This window comes from Glandiceps talaboti, chromosome 10 (genome assembly GCF_964340395.1).
Source record: "Glandiceps talaboti chromosome 10, keGlaTala1.1, whole genome shotgun sequence".
Classification (NCBI taxonomy): domain Eukaryota; kingdom Metazoa; phylum Hemichordata; class Enteropneusta; family Spengelidae; genus Glandiceps; species Glandiceps talaboti.
The window spans coordinates 2,497,104-2,521,086 of record NC_135558.1 but is presented as its reverse complement, the minus strand read 5'-3'; the positions used below and the strand labels follow the sequence as shown (position 1 = coordinate 2,521,086).

Genomic DNA, 23,983 nt, shown 5'->3' with positions numbered 1-23,983 from the left:
TCCACAGGTAATTGGTTTATTTATAACTACATCAATTCAACATAAATTTGTTGTATTTATTATGTCAAATCTTGACGTTTAGAAAGCAATCACACTTTACTTGTTATAAACTGCAAACAGACACCTACTGATTTTGAGAATTGCAGTTTTCATGAATTTTCATTTCATGGAGGAAATGTGTATCTGATGTATACAAATTGGTATTGGACCCCCTATGTATGTATAATGTATACAAATTGGTATTGGACCCCCTATGTATGTATAATGTATACAAATTGGTATTGGACCCCCTATGTATGTATAATGTATACAAATTGGTATTGGACCCCCTATGTATGTATAATGTATACAAATTGGTATTGGACCCCCTATGTATGTATAATGTATACAAATTGGTATTGGACCCCCTATGTATGTATAATGTATACAAATTGGTATTGGACCCCCTATGTATGTATAATGTATACAAATTGGTATTGGACCCCCTATGTATGTATAATGTATACAGTTCTAATTCAATCAGGTATAACTAGCCACTATATGTGTATCAACATAGAATTGACATAGACCCCCTATATTAGTCTATATGTACATCTGACTATCTCAATATCCCTATTTTATACAACTGTATATTAATATATTCAATCAGGTAATAGACCCCTATGTTTCCATGGAAATCTTTGGAATTCCTGCTGACTGTGCAGAAGAAAGGACCAAATCAGTTCCCCATAATGGTAAGTATTCGGTTTCTTTCCAGGATATCTTCAATATCAGTAGTATGTGGATAGGGGTCAAAGGTCAAAGGTCATAGTCATAGCTAAGTAAATACTTAATTTCCCCAGATATTATATCTAAGACATGAGTTTGTTCAAACTGACAATTGTTTTCATACTTGTAGCTTTTATCTGTAATACCCATCCCAGCTTTTGAAATATCATACACTCACATCATATGATGACTTCTTTTATTTCAAAACTATTATTTTTTAACCTCAGTGTTTTTGTGTCTTCAAAACAGGCTACAATCCACTCTTTGATGAAAGTTTTGAATTCACCGTCAATCTGCCTGATTTAGCTTTGGTACGGTTTGTTGTATTGGACGATGATTATATTGGTGATGAATTCATTGGACAGTACACAATTCCATTTGAATGCCTTCAACCAGGTGAGTCATTCATGTCCAATCATTGGACAGTACACAATTCCATTTGAATGCCTTCAACCAGGTGAGTCATTCATGTCCAATCATTGGACAGTACACAATTCCATTTGAATGCCTTCAACCAGGTGAGTCATTCATGTCCAATCATTGGACAGTACACCATTCCATTTGAATGCCTTCAACCAGGTGAGTCATTCATGTCCAATCATTGGACAGTACACAATTCCATTTGAATGCCTTCAACCAGGTGAGTCATTCATGTCCAATCATTGGACAGTACACAATTCCATTTGAATGCCTTCAACCAGGTGAGTCATTCATGTCCAATCATTGGACAGTACACAATTCCATTTGAATGCCTTCAACCAGGTGAGTCATTCATGTCCAATCATTGGACAGTACACAATTCCATTTGAATGCCTTCAACCAGGTGAGTCATTCATGTCCAATCATTGGACAGTACACAATTCCATTTGAATGCCTTCAACCAGGTGAGTCATTCATGTCCAATCATTGGACAGTACACAATTCCATTTGAATGCCTTCAACCAGGTGAGTCATTCATGTCCAATCATTGGACAGTACACAATTCCATTTGAATGCCTTCAACCAGGTGAGTCATTCATGTCCAATCATTGGACAGTACCATTGCAGAATTAAAATATTTATGACCCAGATGGCAGACCCACTAATTTTGAAATGTTCCAAAATCCAATATTTGTATTGATATGTATATGTAGTTATATTCAGTGTAAAGAACACTACTAAAGCAGTATATCAACATTATATGTGTGTGTGGGTAGTGATGTGTGGGCAGTACAAGATTTATCATAATTTCATTTCTTAAATGTATCAGCGTGTTATAATTAAATTTTCCTCACAAAATTTTTCAACTTTGTGTTATTTGCATTGCCTTAAGTGATAATGGAATACGTTCCTGTAATTGTATTTTCTCCCACGTCTTTCAACAGGATACAGACATATTAGACTTCTATCTAATACTGGAGAAGCCTTAGGCAATGCTTCCTTGTTTGTACATATAGCTATTACCAACAGGAGAGGAGGAGGCGTAAGTCTATCAAAATATCTCACTTTCTACTGGGAAACTGAAGTTGCCTTGGCATTTTTCTCATGTGACTTGATATTTTGTTTACACACACCCAGACAACTTGAAATGCAAAGTAAACAATTATAGTAGAAGTGTTTGGATGTAGAAGTAGACAAGTTGGAAAGTAAACAGTTGAAATCAACAAGTCCATGTGTGATGTTTTCAGCAGAAGTCTGTTTCTACTGCACTGTAAAAGAATAGCAATGCTTATCACTGTGGTTCTGTAAGGGAGATCCTACCGTGGGTGGTGTCTCTAGAGTTTAATTGTGTCTGTGTTTATGTTAAAAACATGTCCCATGAGTAAAACGCTAAGGCATATTCAATTTCCCTGTACTAGGAATAGAAAGGAGTACAAAGAAAACCATTTCTCCTGAAAGAGGGCATTGTTTTGCCAACAAATTCTTACTTATACTGTAGCTATATTTCATCCTCTGGCTTGACGTAAAATCTTCTGAACATTCTGCATACTCTTTGCCTGACACATCATTATCTTATAGGGCAGCCTATGAGATTTTAAGTTTTAAAAAAAAATCCAATATGGCCGTCAAACGCTGCAAACTGTGCATGAATGTCGATATCCTGGCAAACAAGAAAGTGAACCCCAAAATGTCTTTCTATAGTTCAAAAGGGCTAGAAATACCTTTTGCGTGTTTACAGAGATTTTAGAACTTAGATTTTCAGGGAAATGGCCCCCGAGGCAGTCTACCTTGTAAATATTTTTGAAGATTAAATATTGTGATTTTGACTTTTGTATATTTTTGTGTTCAGAAACCAACAAAAAGGGGTATGTCAGTGAAGAAGTCCAGACGTCAAAGAGAATATACCAATCTAAGAGTAGTTGGCATTAAATGTATTGATGAAACATTTAAGGTAAGACAACTTGTTATTTCAAAGAAAAAGTATCGATGTACAAGTTGCTGACTTTAAATAAAAATGGCATGATGAAACTTTTAATGTAAAGGCAGCCATACTGAATTATTTCTATGTTTCTCAATCTGGTGAAATAAAAATGAACGCCCACTATGGCAGGAGAGGAAATAAATTACATCATTACTGATTGTACAGTGGTAACCCTATGAGTAGTATCTGAACGAAAATATCATTTATTGCTAAAATTTTGGAACTTTATTAAAACAAACTGTTCAAAGTTTTTGTCTGTTCATGATATTTAGTCTCCAATCCACAAAATGCTGTAATGGTTCCTATAATTTGACATTCAAAATATGACCAGACAGTTGTCAGTTATAATGAAAAACATACTGCTAGAATCACAGCTGTCGTAGGTGAAACTTGAAGAATCAATACTGTATTCTGATATCACAGTATGTTGCTATGTTTAAGTGTTCCTTCATCTTGAATTGTCAAGGAATAGTTTGTCTCTTTCCACTCTTACCATGGGGGGGGGGGGGGGGGGGGGGTGTAAATTCAAAGCCCACCCACCCCCTTGTAGTTAGAATATGGTGTCCCGCATCTAAGAGTTGTCTTTAGTAATAGTGAATTTTTGGTATAAAATGATTGTAATAATCCAACCAGATTTTATATCTTTGGGATGGCTTACCAGTGATGGAATTGTGGTAATTGGGCTGATATATAATATAGTGCCTCGAAAATAGTAAAAATGAGGATGAAAATAAATATTTGACAAATATTATCAAAATATAAACATTTGTATGACGTTTGAAGGATATCTCTTCCATCTTTTATGCACAAGAGGATCAAGAGTTTAAAAAACAGTAAAAAAATTGGACAGGACAAAAAGTGAAAAAAATTGTGACTAAAGGGTAATGTTGCTTTTTAAGTGTAAATTTTGGTTGTTTAGAATGGTTGAGGAGAAATAGAAAAGGTTGGTCCAAAACAAAAGAATAATGCTAAATTCAATCGTGAATACAAAAGCCTGGAATTGAATCGTGGGTTTTTAATATGAGAATGTTCTTGCAATATTAGCAATGTTCAAAATCTAACTTCATTTTGTACCAAGAAATACTATTAGCTAAACAAAACTTTTGCCAGAGATCAGCAATGATTTTTATTTTCATACTCTAGATTAGAGTGAAACAGAAAGAATTCTTGAGGAAATGAGTACAAAAATTGCTGGAATCTTTAACAATGCACTTTTGTGAGCTTTTGATTGAAATTTTACCATGACAGTAAAATGTACAAAACAGATATGAAGCAAAAACACATCAAGTACAGAATACCAGTAGAACATAGAAATAAAATGTAAAGACCTGAATTTATTGAAAAAAAAAATGAACCAAAGTAAAAAAAAAGATTAAACTATGACAAACATCTGGCTAGTGAAAGAAAAGGTCTTAAAATATCAAACACGTATTTGAAAAAGGCTTGAAAGCATCAATATTGCTTTAATTTTCATACATGGGTGAAAAGTGAAATAACACTGCAAACATGAAGGCTTGTGAAAGAAATTTCCTAAAACATCAATGGATGTAGATGTAAGAATTTAATGATACCAGCACTGTTTTCATTTCATTTACTACTATGAATAAAAATAGAATGAGATGATCACTCTCACTGGCAGGCTTTTGAAAAGTAAACATTAACAAAAAAGAATAAAACTGGGATGAACATCAATGCACGTGAAAGAACAGTTCTTTCAGAACATACTAAAAGAACAGTTTCTATCAGGGCATAGTAAAATAATATTACTACTGCATTCACTTTCATACTCGAGGGAAAAAATTGAAATAAAACTGGGGTGGACATAAAGTTTTGTGAAAAAAAAGTTTTTTAAAAAGCAAAAGCAAACTTGATGAAGGCCTGAATGATATAAGCAATAATTTCATATTCATTTATAGAAAATGAGGAAAACCATCAAGATTTGTTTCAGAAGATACTTATATAGTGCTTGAAGGTTTGATGGGTTCGACTGATTGAGTAAAATGATAGTGTTAGTTTGCTACCACTATCTTTAATAGCAATATGGTGAAGTGGCATCAAGGATCCCTTTCATTCATGAATTTTAGAAACGGTTTCCATAGTTACTGAGTATGTGATATGTTGAAGTAGCTACAAAAATCATACAATAGACATCTATCTGTTAGGAATTTTAGGAAAAGGTTTCCATAGTTACAGATGATGTGATAAGCTACAAAAAAACACCACAAAATACAGTGTACACTATCCGTCTAGAATTTTAGGAACATATGATTGTAATATACTCACAAGTCATGTCGGTATCAATATAAACATTGATGAAATAAAACTAACAACAGTTTTTAACGATATAGTATAATAGGAAAGCCAAAAACACATTTAAAAGTAGGAACAAAAACTGTGAAATACCAGTGTACACTATCTTTCAGGACTATCTCACAACAGTTTTTAAGGACATAGTACACTAGTGGAGTCAAAAAAACCATTACATTTGTAAAAGTAGGAACAAAAGCTGTCAAATACCAGTGTACACTTCTCTATCTTTCAGGAATGTTACGAATAAACTATCTCACAACACTTTTTAAGGACATAATACACAAGTCAGTGTATATCAAAAACACATCTATATCTACCTTCTTCTGTGTGTGTGTGTGTTTGTAAGTGTTAACCTTCAGGCATTGTCTATCTTTGCATGATTCTATTATCCATTCTACCTAGAGTTAAAATCCATTAACGGCTATATTGTAACAAATTTGAGATGCAGTCAGGTCAAAACTACTCGATCTCTCCAAATGCTTGTTAATGTTAAAACAGAAACCCTACCTGTTAGGAATCTGGCGACAGTCATATCAGTTACAGGCTTGCCGTTTTTCTTTCAAGCTGACCTTTTCAATTCTGGTTATAATCAATGTTTCTCTACATTCCAGATAAACAAAGAAATGCAGGCTCTTTTTAAAAAATCTCAGTTAATATGTATTTCACATTATCTATCACATTTGAAAAATTGTTCTCAATATCACAATAAGAATTAAATAGAAAGTCAATTATTAAAAGATTGTAAAAACTAACATAAAAGATGACCTTTTTGAATTTTGCTCAAAATAGAAAAAAAAGGCGTCAGACGAAAAATATTTAATTATTGTCATTTGATTTATGAATACATGTATTGATGTTATAAATATTATGTGCTATAAAAATGTTCATAAGAAATATGAATTGTTACGTAACCATAGTAATATAGGAGATATAAACTTATGAAAAATGACTGGTTAGCTTCATATGATTAAACTCTGGATACTGAATGTAATGGTTTACAGTGATTGCATTAGTGAATGATATGATATGATATGATGTGGTATGATATGATACGATACGATATGATATGATGTGATGTGATGTGAAAAGATATGATGTGATGTGATGTGATGTGATGTGATGTGATATGATATGATATGATATATGATATGATATGATATGATATGATAAGATAAGATAAGATATACTGCACTACAGTACAACACAACACAACACAATATGAAACAATACAATATGATGTTACAATACAATACAATATGTTATAATAGGATATAATACAATAAATAGAATAGTACACATTTATTATCCCAAAACAGTCAATTAATGCAATGTATCATTGAAATGAACAGCCAACCAAGAAAAGTAAACTTTAAAAAAAGACACTCTCACATTATAATATTTTGCAAAAATTCCAGAAAAGTCTAATTTAAAATGAAAATGTAAGGACTTTTGTAGATTTTTATTATATATTTTTTATGATATTATATCTTTTACTTAAAATTTGATAATATTAATGATGTTTTGATTTTGTAATTTATATCTTTGACCATTTGTTTATAGGCAGCGGTTCAACCACTGAGAGAAGCCACTGATTTGAGAGACAGTGTTCAAACAGCGCTAACCAAATTCAAAGAAACCTGTGGTTTGGCATCCATTGCTAACATCAAACAATGTATTCGAGTTTTAGCAACACGTCTACAGACAAGCTCAACAGATAATTTAATACTTTTGTTAGAAATGAAAGAACAGGTTTGTATTTTGAAGTGTTGTCATCGCAACACTTAATCCTCATTCCTTTGTTGTAAATTTATGTGTGAGTTGTTTAAAAATGGTATTTCTTGTTGCCATGGTGCTTGACATTCTCTTATTGGCTAAACTCGATGCATAATTTATCAGCCATTTTTAAATGGAAGAACAAATGAATTTTTGTCTATATTGCTCACCATGTATAAAAAAAAATGTTTTTATACCTCAAATGTTTTTCATAATTTTAAAAGAATATTGCTCACCATGTATAAAAAAAAATGTTTTTATACCTCAAATGTTTTTCATAATTTTAAAAGATTCTAGTTATAACTTTTTGTGTGCTATAGATTTACAAATCCCATTTGTTGTTTATTTTTAGAGGAATGTTTATTATGATATTTGTACTGAACTCATTTATTTGAAAGTAATATTTGAATGTTGTTTGCTCTATTTGATAGTTTCCAGAACTTCAAGCTGAAGGCAATGTACCTGACATGTTAAAGAAAGCTCTGGTAGCATTTGAACAGGTACAGTCACATCTTGATAAGTTTTATTCATAAGTGATTAAAAAATTAGGAATACTTAACAAAGCTAGCAAGACCAAGGACATGATACACTTTGTTAAAGTGGAACACTACTCTAGGAAATAACGCACACACACACACACACACACACACACACACACACATACATACATACACACACACACACACACACACACATACATACATACACACACACACACACACACATACATACATACACATACATACATACATACATACACACACACACACACACACACACACACACACATACATACATACATACACATATGCAAAACTTCTCTGAACATGTGACACATTTTCACAGATATTTTAATTTGAGATATGTTGTAAAATTGTCTTTGCAGATGGTTAATGAGAGTAAGGGTTTAATTATGAAGGCTGATGCCATTATCTCGGGACTCCTACAGTGTCAAAGGAATGGACTCGATTGGCATGTAAGTTTGCATTTATTTATATATATATATATATATATATATATATATATATATATATATATATATATATATATATATATATATATATATATATATATATATATATATATATATATATATATATATATATATATATATATATATATATATATATATATATATATATATATATATATATATATATAGTTTTGGTAGTACTGGAACTCTTTCTTGGGTGTAACTCGGAGTTTCACGCATATTGCGATCATCAGACACTGATGATCGCAATATGCGTGAAACTCCGAGTTACACCCAAGAAAGAGTTCCAGTACTACCAAAGCTATTACGCATCAGAGTGTCTGATGATCGCAATATGCGTGAAACTCCGAGTTACACCCAAGAAAGAGTTCCAGTACTACCAAAACTATTATGCTCTGCCACTGCGGTATAGAGCACTGTCTTATAGCAGATTGATACTCACCGAGTTATATATATATATATATATATATATATATATATATATATATATATATATATATATATATATATATATATATATATATATATATATATATATATATATATATATATATATATATATATATATATATATATATATATATATATATATATTATATTTATTTATTTATTTATCTAGATTACCATCTTTAACAATGATAATACATTATGTAACATGCAATTTGATGTTTTGAAATGATGCCTCACTCATGAGTGTACGGTGAGAGAGAACACCACAATGAACTTAGACTGAACATTTGCACATATACCATAATTATAAATGGAATATTTTGTGAGGAAAAACAAGGGTAACGACTGATGTAACATAAGTGGTTAGGATTCTAAAATTTTGTTCTATTTGAATCACTTACATGCAGGAGGATCTGAACACACTCTGTGCCAAGGAAGGTTTAAAAGGTAGAAAGGTTACCAAGGTAAGTGAGAGTTGATCTTTAATACTTCACTAGCTACTTAGAACTTGTGGAGTCATGATGGGCAAATGGTTAGAGTGACCGGCTTGGAATCTGCAGGTTGCCCCATCACTGCCATTTGTTTCTGAGTGGCTACTTTCAACATTATCTCTCAAAAATATAGTTTGTATCTGTGTGTACAGCTGTTTCACTTTTTATCATAGCAAATTTTTCAAGATTAAAAATTCAGAACATGATGGTGACCACTACAAATGTCTATCTCTGAACACTATTATATAGTGTTTACCTATGTGTATGCCATTGAACTTCTGTGGTTTTTGTTTATGATCGTTAATTTGTCAAGTTAAAATTCAGAACACGGTGGCCTCTTCAAACTTTCATCTCTCAAAAGATATAGTTTGTATCTGTGTGTATACCAACCATTATGTTTATATATCATTTTGATATTTTCAGACATTTTTTCAGGATATCCCCATTATTTGATACTCCTCCTAAGATGTTTATTCTATAATTGTATTGTTGTAGGCACTTGAGAGTTTTGCCTGGAATATCCGTGTTCTTAAAGGTCAGGCAGATTTACTGGGTAAATCAAAGAAGGAGAGTGAAGACTGCATGAAACAGGTATGTCAAAAAATACTTCAAATTCCTACTTTTTGTTTTTCTTTAAAATGTAGGCCAAAAAATAAATAAAGAATTGTTCCTGGTCAGTGTGCGCATCACTTATATACCCATATGTCGGTTTTTACTTCGTGTTTGTGTCCAGCCCATGCAGTCTGCAGATCCAGGGGGAAACACAAAAATAGCCCTCCCTACTTCAGTGAAGACAATTGCAGAGCCAATCATGATGAAAAAGCAAATGACATCAAATGATTGATTTTTCAAGTATGAAGTCATGATAAAATTGTTTCATAGATTAAAAATACAAAATAAATACCCAATTCTCATCCATATGACCACTTTGAAATGTAATGTCCAAGGTCTATCAAATGAATCTAAGTGCTACATGAAGCAAACATTGAATTATACAATCTTTTTTTCTGTTTCAGATTTCAGAAGCAGCGAGTGCATTAGGTCTGGTCAAACCAATACCTACTACTGTATGATGATTGTATTCCCCCTAAACTCTTGCTGACAGTGCAATAGTGTCATTGTAGTCGTAAAGTAGAAATTCTATGCAATAGTCCCAATACAGCCCTGTAGAACTACCCTGTATATCTGTATTACAGCCTTGAACTAGCATGTCGAAATACAGAAATATTTTGTCTAGCTATGATACAGCCCTGTAGAACCTGCCTGGGCAGCTGTAATACAGACATTAAGAACTATCCTGCTAATCTAGAGTACAGCCCTGCAGAACTGTCCAGCTATAATAGAACACTGCCTAAGAAGCCAGACTGAGTCCACCTGCAATACAACTCAGTAGAACTATAATAGAACACTGCCTAAGTATTCTGCCAATCTGTAATACAGCACTACAGAACTACCCTGTCCAGCTGTAATACAGCACTGCAGAACTACACTGTCCAGTTGTAATACAGCACTACAGAACTACCCTGTCCAGCTGTAACACAGTACTGCAGAACTACACTGTCCAGTTGTAATACAGCACTACAGAACTACCCTGTCCAGCTATAATACAAAACTACAGTCCAGCTGTAATACACTACTGCAGAACTACCCTGTCCAGCTGTAATACAGCACTACAGAACTACCCTGTCCAGCAGCACTTCAGAACTACAGAACCACATTGTTCAGCAGCACTTCACAACTACCTTATAATACAACACTACAAAACTATCCTGTCCATGTGTAGTGCAGCACTTCAAAACTACCCTGTCCATCTGTAGTGCAATGAGTACCCAGTTAAGCTGTAATACAGAAATGCAGAACATGTAGCACCCAAAGCAAGTTGTAACCTAATTGGAGGAAGACATCTGTGAAAGCATTCAACTTGTTATGGTGTAGCCACTATTGTCAGTAAAGGAAAAGAAGTGTTTCCAGTTGAAGTTTTATGAGAAGTACAGATGAAGCGTACTGAGATCTTGTAGTATACAAAGACATATACCCAATGTAAACTAACATTGTAATTAAACCTTGAATACATTGGCATGTCATGTCAAAGTTTTCCAGTAATGTGCAACTTATATGTAATTTACTATACTGATTACTATCACATTGACGTGAAAGGAAAAAAAATCAAGTTAACATTTTTTGTCACCACAGTGTTAAATAGAACAGACAATTCAGATGTTGTGAGTGTAGCATGGTGTGCAAGTTATGGTTGTTGGTTATACTTCTAGTCAACAATTCAAGTGTTACGTATATGATTTGCATTATCTGAAGGTTGCACTTATCACATTTTTTCTGTAGCTAAAGTAAACATTTGCAGCTGAAAAGTTAATAACAAATAAATACAACATCAATGTCTGTTTTTACACATTGACACTTGATGGCACTTTGTATGTTGAGCTCCAAGAAAGAGAACATACCTTGCTATAACTGTAATTGTTAAAGTACAAATAAATCTAAAAGTTGGATTAGTTTTACACCATGTGTTATTTCTACAAAATAGACAAACTATAAACATGTCTTCTTTGCAATCCTAAACCTGGTCATAGAAATGATGTTTTTGTGTTGAGTTTTCCATGAAATCAATACTATCCCATTACTTGAATTTAGATTTAATCCGTTTTCAGTTATGTTCCAATATCATAGTCTCGCTGTTGTCTAGGAAGTACAATGTAGAGGATTCTTATCTTTTTTATCTCATATAAATGTAATGGGAAAAGTGTTTTTGTCTTAAGAAAATCAGTTTAAACTGATCTGCATTTTGCTCTGTAGGGTGTAAATTTGCTAATATATAAAATCTACAGAATTAAAAGAATTCTAAGAAGTAATATAAAGTATGAATATATTCAGCTTATACCAGAAAAATTGTTGACTTTTTAGGCAGAGTGTGTTAATGTTAATTCTTGTGACGCTATCTTGTTCAAATTTGTACATTAACACAAGTCTTCTGGTTTGTAGTCAGTAGTTGCATTCCTTAGTTTGATATCTTCTGTACTACGTAATATTCCTACCAGTCCATTCTTACTCTGATTCAAGTATCAGATCCTAATGTTTCTAGACTCATCATGGGTTCATCCTAAACATAAGCTTTTTAAAATGTCAGTATAATAATAATTTTTTTACTGACATCAGTATCATCAAGGGTGTACTAGAATGGGCTGGTATCATTGTGTCTCACTGGAGACATGTTAAACGATTTGAAGCAACACAATTCGGATCTCCATATCACTGTCAAAGTTGGATTCCGACATTATAACAGGTATGAACAAAATTAATTGTGTCAGATAGAAGTTGGAAAATTCTTATATTTTTAGGAAAACTTATTAATTAAGCAATCATGTTCTTGAAAGGTGTCATTATTTTTACATTTAGGGTATATATTAACTAAAACCTATTTGTTGAAGATGAAGTCACATGATCACCTTATCTTTAATGAACTGTGCAGATAGTTTTAATAACTTGATTTGATATTTTAATGTAGGAAATTATACTATGTTATTTATCAACGTTTATGTATAGAATTTGTTGTCTTAAGTGCTAATATTATGGTAGTCAACTTTTCAATGTTTTCTGCATCCTCACTCATTGAGAATAAGTCAGCTATCTCAAATACTGCCACAAGATGATGTTATATATGGTATATAAACGACTGACTCTAAACATAGGTTGCACCTTGGGGACCAATTTCCCAGAAAATTACTCTGGGGACCAATTTCCCAGAAAATCAAAGTTCTTAAAGTCTTGCCAAATTTTGCCATATGATATGAAACCTTGTTCCTGGCCAGTCCTTTGAAAGAAATTGGGTGTTCACTGTGTTGCGTCAAAGGGAATTAACAATCTTATTTTCCCCATTGAGTTAGCACCTCGATGGCCATATTGGATTGAGTTAGTACGCGGTGGCCATATTGGATTGAGTTAGTACTAGGTGGCCATATTGGATAGAGTTAGTATTTGGCAGCCATATTGGATTGAGTTAGTATTTGGTGGCCATATTGGATTCTAAAATGTCTTAAATTTAATATCATTTTGACCACAATTTCAATTTTTTGTATGATGACCTCAGAATTGTGTTCTTGATTTTAACAGAGAATTGATTGGCATTTTCTTGAACAAAGTAACAGCAAAATTTAAGAAAATCTACTTATTTCTGAGGCACTTGCTATGTTAATGCATTTTATTTTTGCATTTTAAATGCTATTATTGTAGAATTTGAAACGTGAAATTCCACAGTGAATTAAAAATGAATTTATATAATATTACTGATACTTGTTCAATTAAATATACTGAAAGCAACATAGACCTGGCATGGCCATTCCTTTCATTATCTGTCACTAGCTTGAATGTCAAACCTGTAAACATATATAATGTAGTTTTATTTGTGAATTTATACCCTGTAGCTGTCTGACATGTACAGAATACCTTAAAACCCAATTATCTGTAAATTCTCACTACTTTTAGTTATTTTTGCTGTTAAGAAATACACCACTTTTCCCAGTAAAGAATGTAATGCTTCCAATTAGTTACTACAACTCTAAGGCATTAATCATTTACCTGGCTATTATAAATTAACAATACCTTCCAAGTAATTCTCTATAAAATGAAGTATTCTTTCATGAAAATGAAACCATTATCCTCTGTGAACATTGTATAGTTATATGTAATCAGATCATTTGTTGCTAGGTAACCATTGTCTTCTCACTCTTCTCATCATAAGTTACCTGGAATGAACTGAGATGAACTTGATTCACCTTTGAATAGCTTATAGGCTTTAGGCCAACCTAGCTGATAATGTATATGATGTGATTTATGATATGATATGATGGATATGATATGATATGATATGATATGATATGATATGATATGATATGATATGATATGATATGATATGATATGATATGATATGATGTGATGTGATATGATAGATATGATATGGTATGATATGTGATGTGATATGATATATGATATGATATGATATGATATGATATGATATGATATGATGTGATGTGATATGATATATGATATGATATGATATGATATGATAGATATGATATGGTATGATATGTGATGTGATATGATATATGATATGATATGATATGATATGATATGATAGATATGATATGGTATGATTTGTGATGTGATATGATATGGTATGATATGATATATGGTATGGTATGATATGATAGATATGATATGGTATGGTATGATATGATATATGATATGATATGATACGATATGATACAGTATGACACGATATATGATATGATATGAGATATGACATGATATGGTATGATATATGATGTTATATGATATGATATGATGTGATATGATATGATATGATATAATATGATATGATATGATATGATACAATATATGATATGATATGAAATATATGATACAATATATGGTATGATATGTTACATTACAGTACGATACGATACAATATGGTACGGTACGATATACTGCAAGGATGATCTGGTCACTCCAATGGAATTTAGGTTGCTTTAAAATTTCCATTACTTAAGAAAGAAGTGATGTTGCTAGGGAGGAAATTATGTTGCTAGGGAATGTTTAACTAATAGAAGCTTTATTGATATTCTATATGGCAGTGCAATATTGATACTTTTATAAATCCTGGTCTCTTTTTGATCTCATTGTGTCTAGATTTCCAGTCAGCTGATTTCATATTATATTTGTATTTATTCCTTTCAAAGATAAAATGCTTTATAGCAACGTGTCCTAGATTTGTTGACAAACATCTCCTAAGTGATTGACTCCTAGATTTGTTGACAAACATCTCCTAAGTGATTGACTCCTAGATTTGTTGACAAACATCTCCTTAGTGATTGACTCCTAGATTTGTTGACAAACATCTCGTAAGTGATTGACTCCTAGATTTGTTGACAAACATCTCGTAAGTGATTGACTCCTAGATTTGTTGACAAACATCTCGTAAGTGATTGACTCCTAGATTTGTTGACAAACATCTCCTAAGTGATTGACTCCTAGATTTGTTGACAAACATCTCCTAAGTGATTGACTCCTAGATTTGTTGACAAACATCTCCTAAGTGATTGACTCCTAGATTTGTTGACAAACATCTCGTAAGTGATTGACTCCTAGATTTGTTGACAAACATCTCCTAAGTGATTGACTCCTAGATTTGTTGACAAACATCTCCTAAGTGATTGACTCCTAGATTTGTTGACAAACATCTCCTAAGTGATTGACTCCTAGATTTGTTGACAAACATCTTGTAAGTGTTTGACTGTCTCCAAGTAGTGATCAAGACACCTTTTACACTAAATTTGTTCAAATGATGAAGACTTAATATTGTTTAATAGAGTTTGTTATCCTTCTCGGTATCATTTACATTTCCCCATTGTAATTATGTAAATAGTTAATTGTCTGGTTCCATGATGCATTGCGTGAGATGACATCACCTATATTGTTACCTTTCGGCTTATTTTTGTCTTTATTACATTGAAATAACATTTTCGTCATGAAATTGTGGAAAGACATGTTGACTTCTTTAATTGTGAGTGATTTTATAGAACAAAGACTAAACACCATCAATGACAGAGAGGGATCTTACTGGTAAACCCAGGGTACAGTCAGGTGACAACCATCTTCCTGCATTAGCATGTTTAAACTTCCTGCACATACAGAATACATGGTGTTGTATCGGAGACATGCAATTTATCTTGGAACTAGCACAAAGTTTACTAGAATGTGGTTTGTTGCATATACACACACACACATCCACACTTATACTCATGCACACATCCACACATGCACGCACACACTAACACACATACACACACACTCGAAAACACACACACACACACACACACACATACATATCCACACATACATACACACACACACACACATACATACATACACATCCACACATACATACACACACTCACACACACATACATACACACACATGCCTTGTTATATGTTTGTATGTAAACATCTATTCCCTATGTATTATTGTAAAAAGTTTAAAAAAAAACATGAATGTGTAGGAAAGCTGTAAAGGTACATTTGATAACCAATCTCTCTAACTTCCTATATATTATTACTTTGTTCTCTTGTTTATACTCTGTGTTCTCCTTTATAGTAACATGTAGATTTGTGTATATAAATATTCATATTGCATCATTAAATCCAAATGTCGAATCCTCACAAATCAACAATCTCTAATCTGAAATAGCATTCTCATCATCTAACAACTTACTAATACTTTTTTTTTTTACTCACAGATTTATTTATTTATTTCGTAAAACAAATAATTTATTTCAATATTTATTTTGATTTGAAATAGTCAATGTCATCAATATGAAATGGCTGTCAATGGAGGTACTATTAAAAATAAGTCTGGAAATGTACATTTTGTATTCAATCCTAATGCATGGCCTCTTGGCAAATACACCTTACATAGATACATTTTTCTTCCATTCACTATACAGATCCTTGTAATGGTTTTCAAAAAGTTGAAAACACAAAGTTATGTAATCAGACTTTATTCTTCGTCATTTCATGCATTTTAGGAGTTGTATTATACTCTTCCCAGTTTTCACAGAGTATGTAGAAATTTACAGACTTCACCACAGTGTTTCTTTTTATTCTGTTGTTAACCTGTTATTAACCTGAAGAACGTCACACTCTTTAATATAAATAAAACTTGACATCACTGTTGACCCCATATTGCTGAGCATGACCTCTTTATTCAGAGACTTCTGTGTTGAAATATCAATCACTTACTAGTGTCTGTGCCATTACAAGAACATGTCACTTTAATACTAGAGTTTGTGCCTTTACAAGAGCATGGCACTTAATACTCAGTAGATGTACACACATTTTGCTCTGCACAAACATTTTATTTTTATTTAATATTTAAACTTGATTTAAAAGGGTTAAAAATCATACTGATAACCTGATTTGCCAAAAATGATAGTTTTCCCAAGGAAACATATATGATGTGGGGGGGGAAGGGGTTCTATTTTCCAAGCTGTTTATTGAAAACCACTGGTCTGTTGGTCATTGATATTCAAATGTTGCATCATTTAACAAGTGAGGAATGGTGGTGGTGGTGATGATGATGATGATGATGATGATGATGGTGGTGGTGGTGGTGATGATGATGATGATGATGATGACGACGACGACAACGACGACGACAACGATGATGATGATGATGATGACGACGACATTGACAACAAAGACAGCAGTGACAATAATGGTTGTGGTGTGGTTATGACACCATGATGATAATGAAAGACAACAAATGATGAAGATGCTGATATCCTCGTCCTAACAAGTTGAAGATATAGGAGGTATACTATAATGTCTCCTTGTTGTGTGATTCCATGTCACACCATCATGACACCTTGAACTTCACATCACAGCTGTATCATGTCTGTGAATGGGATGATGTACATGTAACCTGCTGCTCTCCAATCTTCAGGCCAAAAAAAACCAGAATTGTTTCTGGTCAGGACATTTTGTCTGTAGTGGTGCAACGACATGCGAATAATTTTTTTAATTTTAATTTTTTTTAATTCTCAACAAATCTGTCACTCAATAATAATAAATTATTCCATGTTCAAAAAATTTGATTACAGAACAGAACAAAATGTCCTCATGTATATACAATAAACGTGTTATTCGGGAAAAGGGTGTGGAAGTAGTTGTTACACAACTAATCGAGTCCTCCCCTCACAAAACATATGACACTCATCATTAATTTTGCCCTGTTTCAATCAAGAATATTTAAACGTGGTAGATGATACATGGAAATACACTGAAATTACAAAATAAATTAAACATGAGCTCTAGATCCCGAAACAACCAGACTAGACATTTTCTAAATTCCCGCAATCTACTATTTATAGCAGTTACTGTTCTTTTTATTTAGTACTTAAGAGCAAGTGTGTATGTGGGGGCAATTTTGCTTGTTCATGTTTCATTATTTCCCCATATTACTGAGAAAGTATATTTTGATATGGAGACGGCAATTAATTATTAAGAGGGGGGGGGGGGTAATTAGTGGGAGGAGTATAGGTGTGGTTTTCTATGTCCCCGCCGTGCAATTACTGTAGACACCCTTAGAAGTGCCCGTTGCAGTAACCATTTTGTGGTCCACGTTGAAGTACAACACTTTTGGGGAAAACGTCCAAAAACTTCGAAAGATTGATCAGCTTTTTATACTGGTGATATAAATACTTAACTGTGTCAGTTGTATGCAATTTAAATATGAATGGAGGGGGGGGGGGGCTTGACAACAAACTTTATTTTCTGGATTTGCTATTTGGGTGAAGGTTGCGAAGTAGTGCTGCAAAAATGTGGAGACAGTCATGTGTAGACAGTCGGGTGTAGATAGTCATGTGTAGGCAGTCGGGTGTAGACAGTCGGGCATAGAGCATTGTTGAAATGATGGATGACAACATGTTTTTAATGTATGTATTGTTTTGTAAGGTTTGTACATATTTGTTTTGTATTTTGTATGTTCTGCGGAGCCTGTAATTGGGATTTCATTCCTGTTGGTTTTCCGAATAAATAAATAAATAAATAAATAAATAAAATAAATAAATAAATAAATAAATAAATACAAGTTACAATGACAGACTGAAACGTTTGGGGAATTTGAATTGTGATTTCCCCTTCTCATGGTGGGGAAATAATGAATTCAACCCCCTCCCCCAGGCCCCCTCCCCCATCTGCATGGATTCCAGGTTACTCGTATATTATAGGATTGTTTGAACCTTTCACATGTATTCCAGGCTATACTATGGGGACTGTTTGAACCTCTCACATTCGATACGTGTTCTTTTAATAGGTTTGTGTCGTCTCCTACTCATGTTACTAGATTTCTGAAAGTTCACCTCTACGCGAAACAAATCGTGATGGAGGTCACTAAGTAATCATAGAGAAATAAACGGAGTTTGTTAGCTTGTGATGCAAGCCTTTCTGAAATCTCATCCCGGAGACGAGTCTAACCACGTAGCTTAAATATAAATAAATAATTATGATTACCCTGTTAAAAACACTTAATTTCTCTTAGCCAAAATTTGTTGCGTCATACGGTTGAATTGCTATATAAACATCGACCTGGTCGCTTGGAATTTCGTCAATGATTGTTGATGGTACCACACTAACTTTTACATTTTGTGTGTTTTCAGTCCAAATACCAATTTCTAAACTTGGTAAGTGTTTTCTTGCAGTAAAGGTAATACTACCGCTAGCGTTTATCATGATTTTTAGGAATACATGTAAATATCTGTTAAAAGTTAACTTCCTTAATATACGTATTTTGGTTTGGCCGTAAACACAAGTTGCAAGTCATATATGTAGGCTAAAGTCTTGTATAGGCTCCGATGCATCTTGTTGTGCCGCCGAGTGTTGGCGCTGTTTCGAAATTTTCTAGTTATTAGCTTTCGCTTTCGTCAGCCTTGTTGGAATTCACGTTACTGGTACTATGTTGGGTTTCATTCTTAATTCTGACTAGCAAGTAGCGTGTTTTTTCCCCAACCATTGTATTTTCAAAGTCAGCGCTGTAATACCGGTGGCTTCAATTTTTGTCGGATTTGCATAGTTCTGTCTATTGTTATTATATTCAGTGGTGGGGCCAGGGGACGGATAAAGCTATTAAAATGTTCCGTCAACATCTGCTCATCTATTTTGGTTTTCCCCATGTCTGCAAATCGTTAAATATAGTTAGACAAAATCCACAATAGATGCGGTATATGTTCGTCTCTGCTCATTATATCGAGGATTTCTTTACAGCAAGTTACCGTTTATTGCACTATTAGTATTACCATGGATCTATTATTGAGGAGGATTCTTAGACGTGAACGTTACTATGAACATTTTTTGAATGTTTTGCTGATAGCTTTCGTTTATGAAATTAAAACCAATCTCTTGTGTGTTTTTTTCTCAAAGTGAAAAATATGTTTGTTTGTTTGTTTGTTTGTTCAAGTGAAAATACTTACATGATAAAATGTTCTAGTTAATGTCAATGCATGCCTCCTATGACATTATAATTGTTTTCTGGTATATAGAACAATTGATTGATTACACAGTGGGGATTTCCGTATAAAAAAATACCTCATCGGATTGTTTATAGGTTATTACATATATTATAATATCTGGTTTCAGTTCACTCAATTTCAAACTATTCAAGTGATGGATGAAGTATGTAGAATATTGTGAACACATTTTGAATATGTAGCATAAATTATGCCACAAATGTACAAACTGAGCTTTAAGCTAACATGTCCAATAATTAGGCTTACTGTTCTTTCCGAATTGTTCTTCAAATGAACACCCTTTGTGGTAAAATATATATATGTTTTAAATTGTAATGTCATAGGTTTGGTTTGGTTTGGTTTGGTTTGGTTTGGTTTGGAAATCAACTTCAGTGTCCATACATAACAATAAAATATTTATTTACTATATAGATGTGGGCTTTGCGAAAAAGGTCGCGCATTCGGTTGTAACCTGTACTTGGAAATACTTAGCCAGCAGAGTTTTCTCTTTCAGTCTTAATTCTGGGTAGAAACAGCACCCCCCCCCCCCATGATAGCTAGTGGGAAGGGTGTGGGAGGGGTGTCCCCCGCTCCATAAGTTTAATTTGGTTCAAATCATGAGCAAAATATTTCGGGCCTTTCTCCATCAAATTTTCATTCCCCCCCCCCCCCCTTGAACCCTCCATTTCTTTTCATGCCCCCTCCCCTAATTCTCCCCAGGCCCCCTGCCGTAAATTCTTATCCCAGCCTAAGTAATGATTACGCACTCGGTTGATGCGATATCTACCTACAGTATAGCCCGACTCAAGTTCATTATAAAAGCAGCTTACATCAATAAATTTTTTAAAACTTATTATTAAAAAGATAAAAATTTCTCCGCCAAATGTAGTTAAATGCAGCGGAATAACACCAAAAGATGAATGACAAGATTATTTTGAATGTACAACAAACACACCTGTGTGTGGTCATAAATTGGCCAATCGGATTTGAGATCGTGTACACGAATATATTACTATTTTATTAGCAAGTCATTGCGAGCAACAGGTCAGTGACTGGCCAATTCATTTCAACCACCTGGCACTTGTGGAACACGTGTTTCTATCAATTTTATAATTCTGGGATTTGAGTTTGATATGAGAGGACAGTACTAGTAATGTCGTGGACACTACGTGGGGAGTTTGTAGATAGTAAGGGGTAGACCATTCGATATCCTTGGGGGGGGGCTTGGAAGATTGGTGGAGAGTCATTATTTTTTCCCCCACCTCCTTGAAGACATTTTTTTTTCTAGCAGCAGTGGTCCATCTTTTTTTTCCATCACCCACTCATATCCTGATTTTTTTTCAAAGCAACTCCATTTGGCACTCCCCCCCCCCCCGAAATCTTCCAAGCCCCCCCCGGATATCAAATGGTCCACCCCTATTATCTAGTTTGGCTTCGCCATGATTTCGCCATGAACAGACTGGTGAGTAAAACATAATATTCGTGTTTTCTAAATGTTTACGTCACCTTCTTAATATTTTGTTTTTGTCGTTCACAAGACTTGAAACCGGGCATGCGTATCTCAAAATCTTACGTGATTTCACTGACCACCGGCGCCGGGTTATATAACCTCGAATTTGACCAACATATATTCTTTGTGATTCTAATGTAAGATGTTAGCCTACCTGTAGACTTTGATGACTATTCCGCTATCCTAACTAACATTTTCATTTAATTTTCGATATCGAGAAAGGACAGAGAAATTCAAGATCAAAATGTCAGTTAGTATAGCAAATTATACGACACAGAGCCGATAATCGTGTAAAATAATGCGCTCGTGAAACAAAGCGTTTACACGGTGTAAGGTGTCAAATTGACCGATAACGAAGTAACGGGTTGTTATTGGTTGGTTTCTAAGTTTATCTAACTTTATCAGTTGTAACACGTCTGTCTAACTGTAGCTGTCACATGCTTGAAAAACAGTTGCCGAGCGTTCATAGAATTATTCGTAATACATTTTGCGGATTCCATAACATTAATTATTTCTTGAACGCTGCATAATATGGACATGTCAGAACAGAATCAATTACTGTTTTGTAATTACATTGTATTTGTTATATAAACAAAGATATGCTATTTACGCTCTAAAAACTTTCACAAAACTGGAATGTTTTTAATAACATAGATAAAACGTCGAGTAACGCTCCATATCCCCCTCACTCTCCCCTTAACAGTAAAATGGAAAGTTTATAAAGCAGTGTTTTGACAAAACATCTCGAGGTTTACGTTTAGAACTGTAAATAGCCAAACAATTAATCAATATTTCACATGCAGTGATCGACGGTAACTACGTATGGACGTGCCTTGAAAATGTAAATTTGGGTTTTAGCCGTCAAAACTCGGGAAAAGGTTTGTACACAAATGTATACCCTGCTGTAGTATGTCCTTCAATTTGTAGTTGCGGTAACATCCCGGATTCCATAGCGCCGCCTTCCTATATATTTATGTGCACAGCTAGCTCCTCTGTCAATCACAGATTTGTCAAATGTTCTCAATTGTTTACAAAAGAGAAGATATCGATTTTCGTCCTGAACGTGAGAAAAGTAAGATCACAATAATGTACATTTGTCACCGTATTTTAATAAGCTTATCGTGCTCTGAAAGTTCGGAACTGTGAACACGGGTTCCTCGTTGTATTCAAACCGCAGTGAACCTTATAAGTTATAAATTAATGGACCATATTGATATAAAACGAAATGCTAGAATCATTGCAGCCCAGCCCAGCAGTAATTTAATTTTTTTAACAGTGTATTTTTGTATTTTTCTTTAAATAACATGTTCAGGTTTGCGGTAAAAAAGTAAAATGTTCACGTAGTCCGGTAGTATTTTCATACACCGTCGGAAAAACCGAGCGAAGACCCACGCTATAGTTACTGCAGCTAACCAGTTCTATTCGATAAGTACAAACCCCGGATTGTATAAAAATCTCAAAAACAGAAGCAAAAACAAAACCTAAAAAACAAAAACTAATAAACGCTAATTATTACAACAAATACTGAAATTCAACAAGTATAATCTGTGGTACTGGGTCCAAGAAATGATATGTCAGGCTTAGTTTATGGATTAAAAAACTCGTCCGATATTTCTATTGAACAGTAAAAAAACCCCCGAGATTCGAGAGCAGTAAATTAAATATGAAACTGACACCAAAAGGAATAATATTTGGATAAAAGTTTACCCCGGAAATATACATAGGATGAAATATACGTTTGTTACGACACTTGTAGGCCCTAATTGTTGTTGAGGCAATAAGCCAGTCTACGATGTGTCAGACGGACTGCAAGTGATACAATTCATAACCGGATTTCAGAGGATCGTAATTGAGTTTATCGATTTCAGTCGCTTTCGATGTATGCATTTCATGACCTCCAGTGCACTAACATTTCACCCTGCATGCCCTGTGTACAACGAATATAGGCTCGGACTTTGACCCAGGCATGACCTATACGACGGCGTTGATTGGTGGTGAGCATCAGTAGAGAAGATCTTGATTATTCTTGGAAATTACGTAGCGGGAATTTCGGTGACGGTGGGGTTTTCCGACCAGCCGATATGCAAACTGAAAGCTTCAAAGGTGAAAGGGGACATTATTGAAGAGCCGAAGGAAACAATAGAATCCACATAATTCGCTTCGTCAGTTGAGTCGCGATCTCAGCTGTGTCTAAGATTAGTAAGAACACAAGAA

General features: G+C 33.8%; 1 protein-coding gene across 1 annotated transcript in view; it reads left to right on the top strand.

Annotated features, from left to right (window-relative positions):
• Positions 1-10,539, top strand: part of LOC144441133 (inactive phospholipase C-like protein 2) — a 98,745-nt gene extending 88,206 nt beyond the window's left edge. Inside the window, exons 20-29 of the mRNA XM_078130666.1 lie at positions 650-734; positions 1,018-1,164; positions 2,133-2,230; positions 3,038-3,139; positions 7,040-7,228; positions 7,684-7,752; positions 8,139-8,228; positions 9,104-9,160; positions 9,683-9,778; positions 10,204-10,539. Coding sequence (XP_077986792.1) covers positions 650-734; positions 1,018-1,164; positions 2,133-2,230; positions 3,038-3,139; positions 7,040-7,228; positions 7,684-7,752; positions 8,139-8,228; positions 9,104-9,160; positions 9,683-9,778; positions 10,204-10,260 — 990 coding nt within the window. The 3' untranslated portion in view covers positions 10,261-10,539. The remainder of the gene's footprint in view (positions 1-649; positions 735-1,017; positions 1,165-2,132; positions 2,231-3,037; positions 3,140-7,039; positions 7,229-7,683; positions 7,753-8,138; positions 8,229-9,103; positions 9,161-9,682; positions 9,779-10,203) is intronic.
• The last annotated feature ends 13,444 nt before the right edge of the window (positions 10,540-23,983 follow it).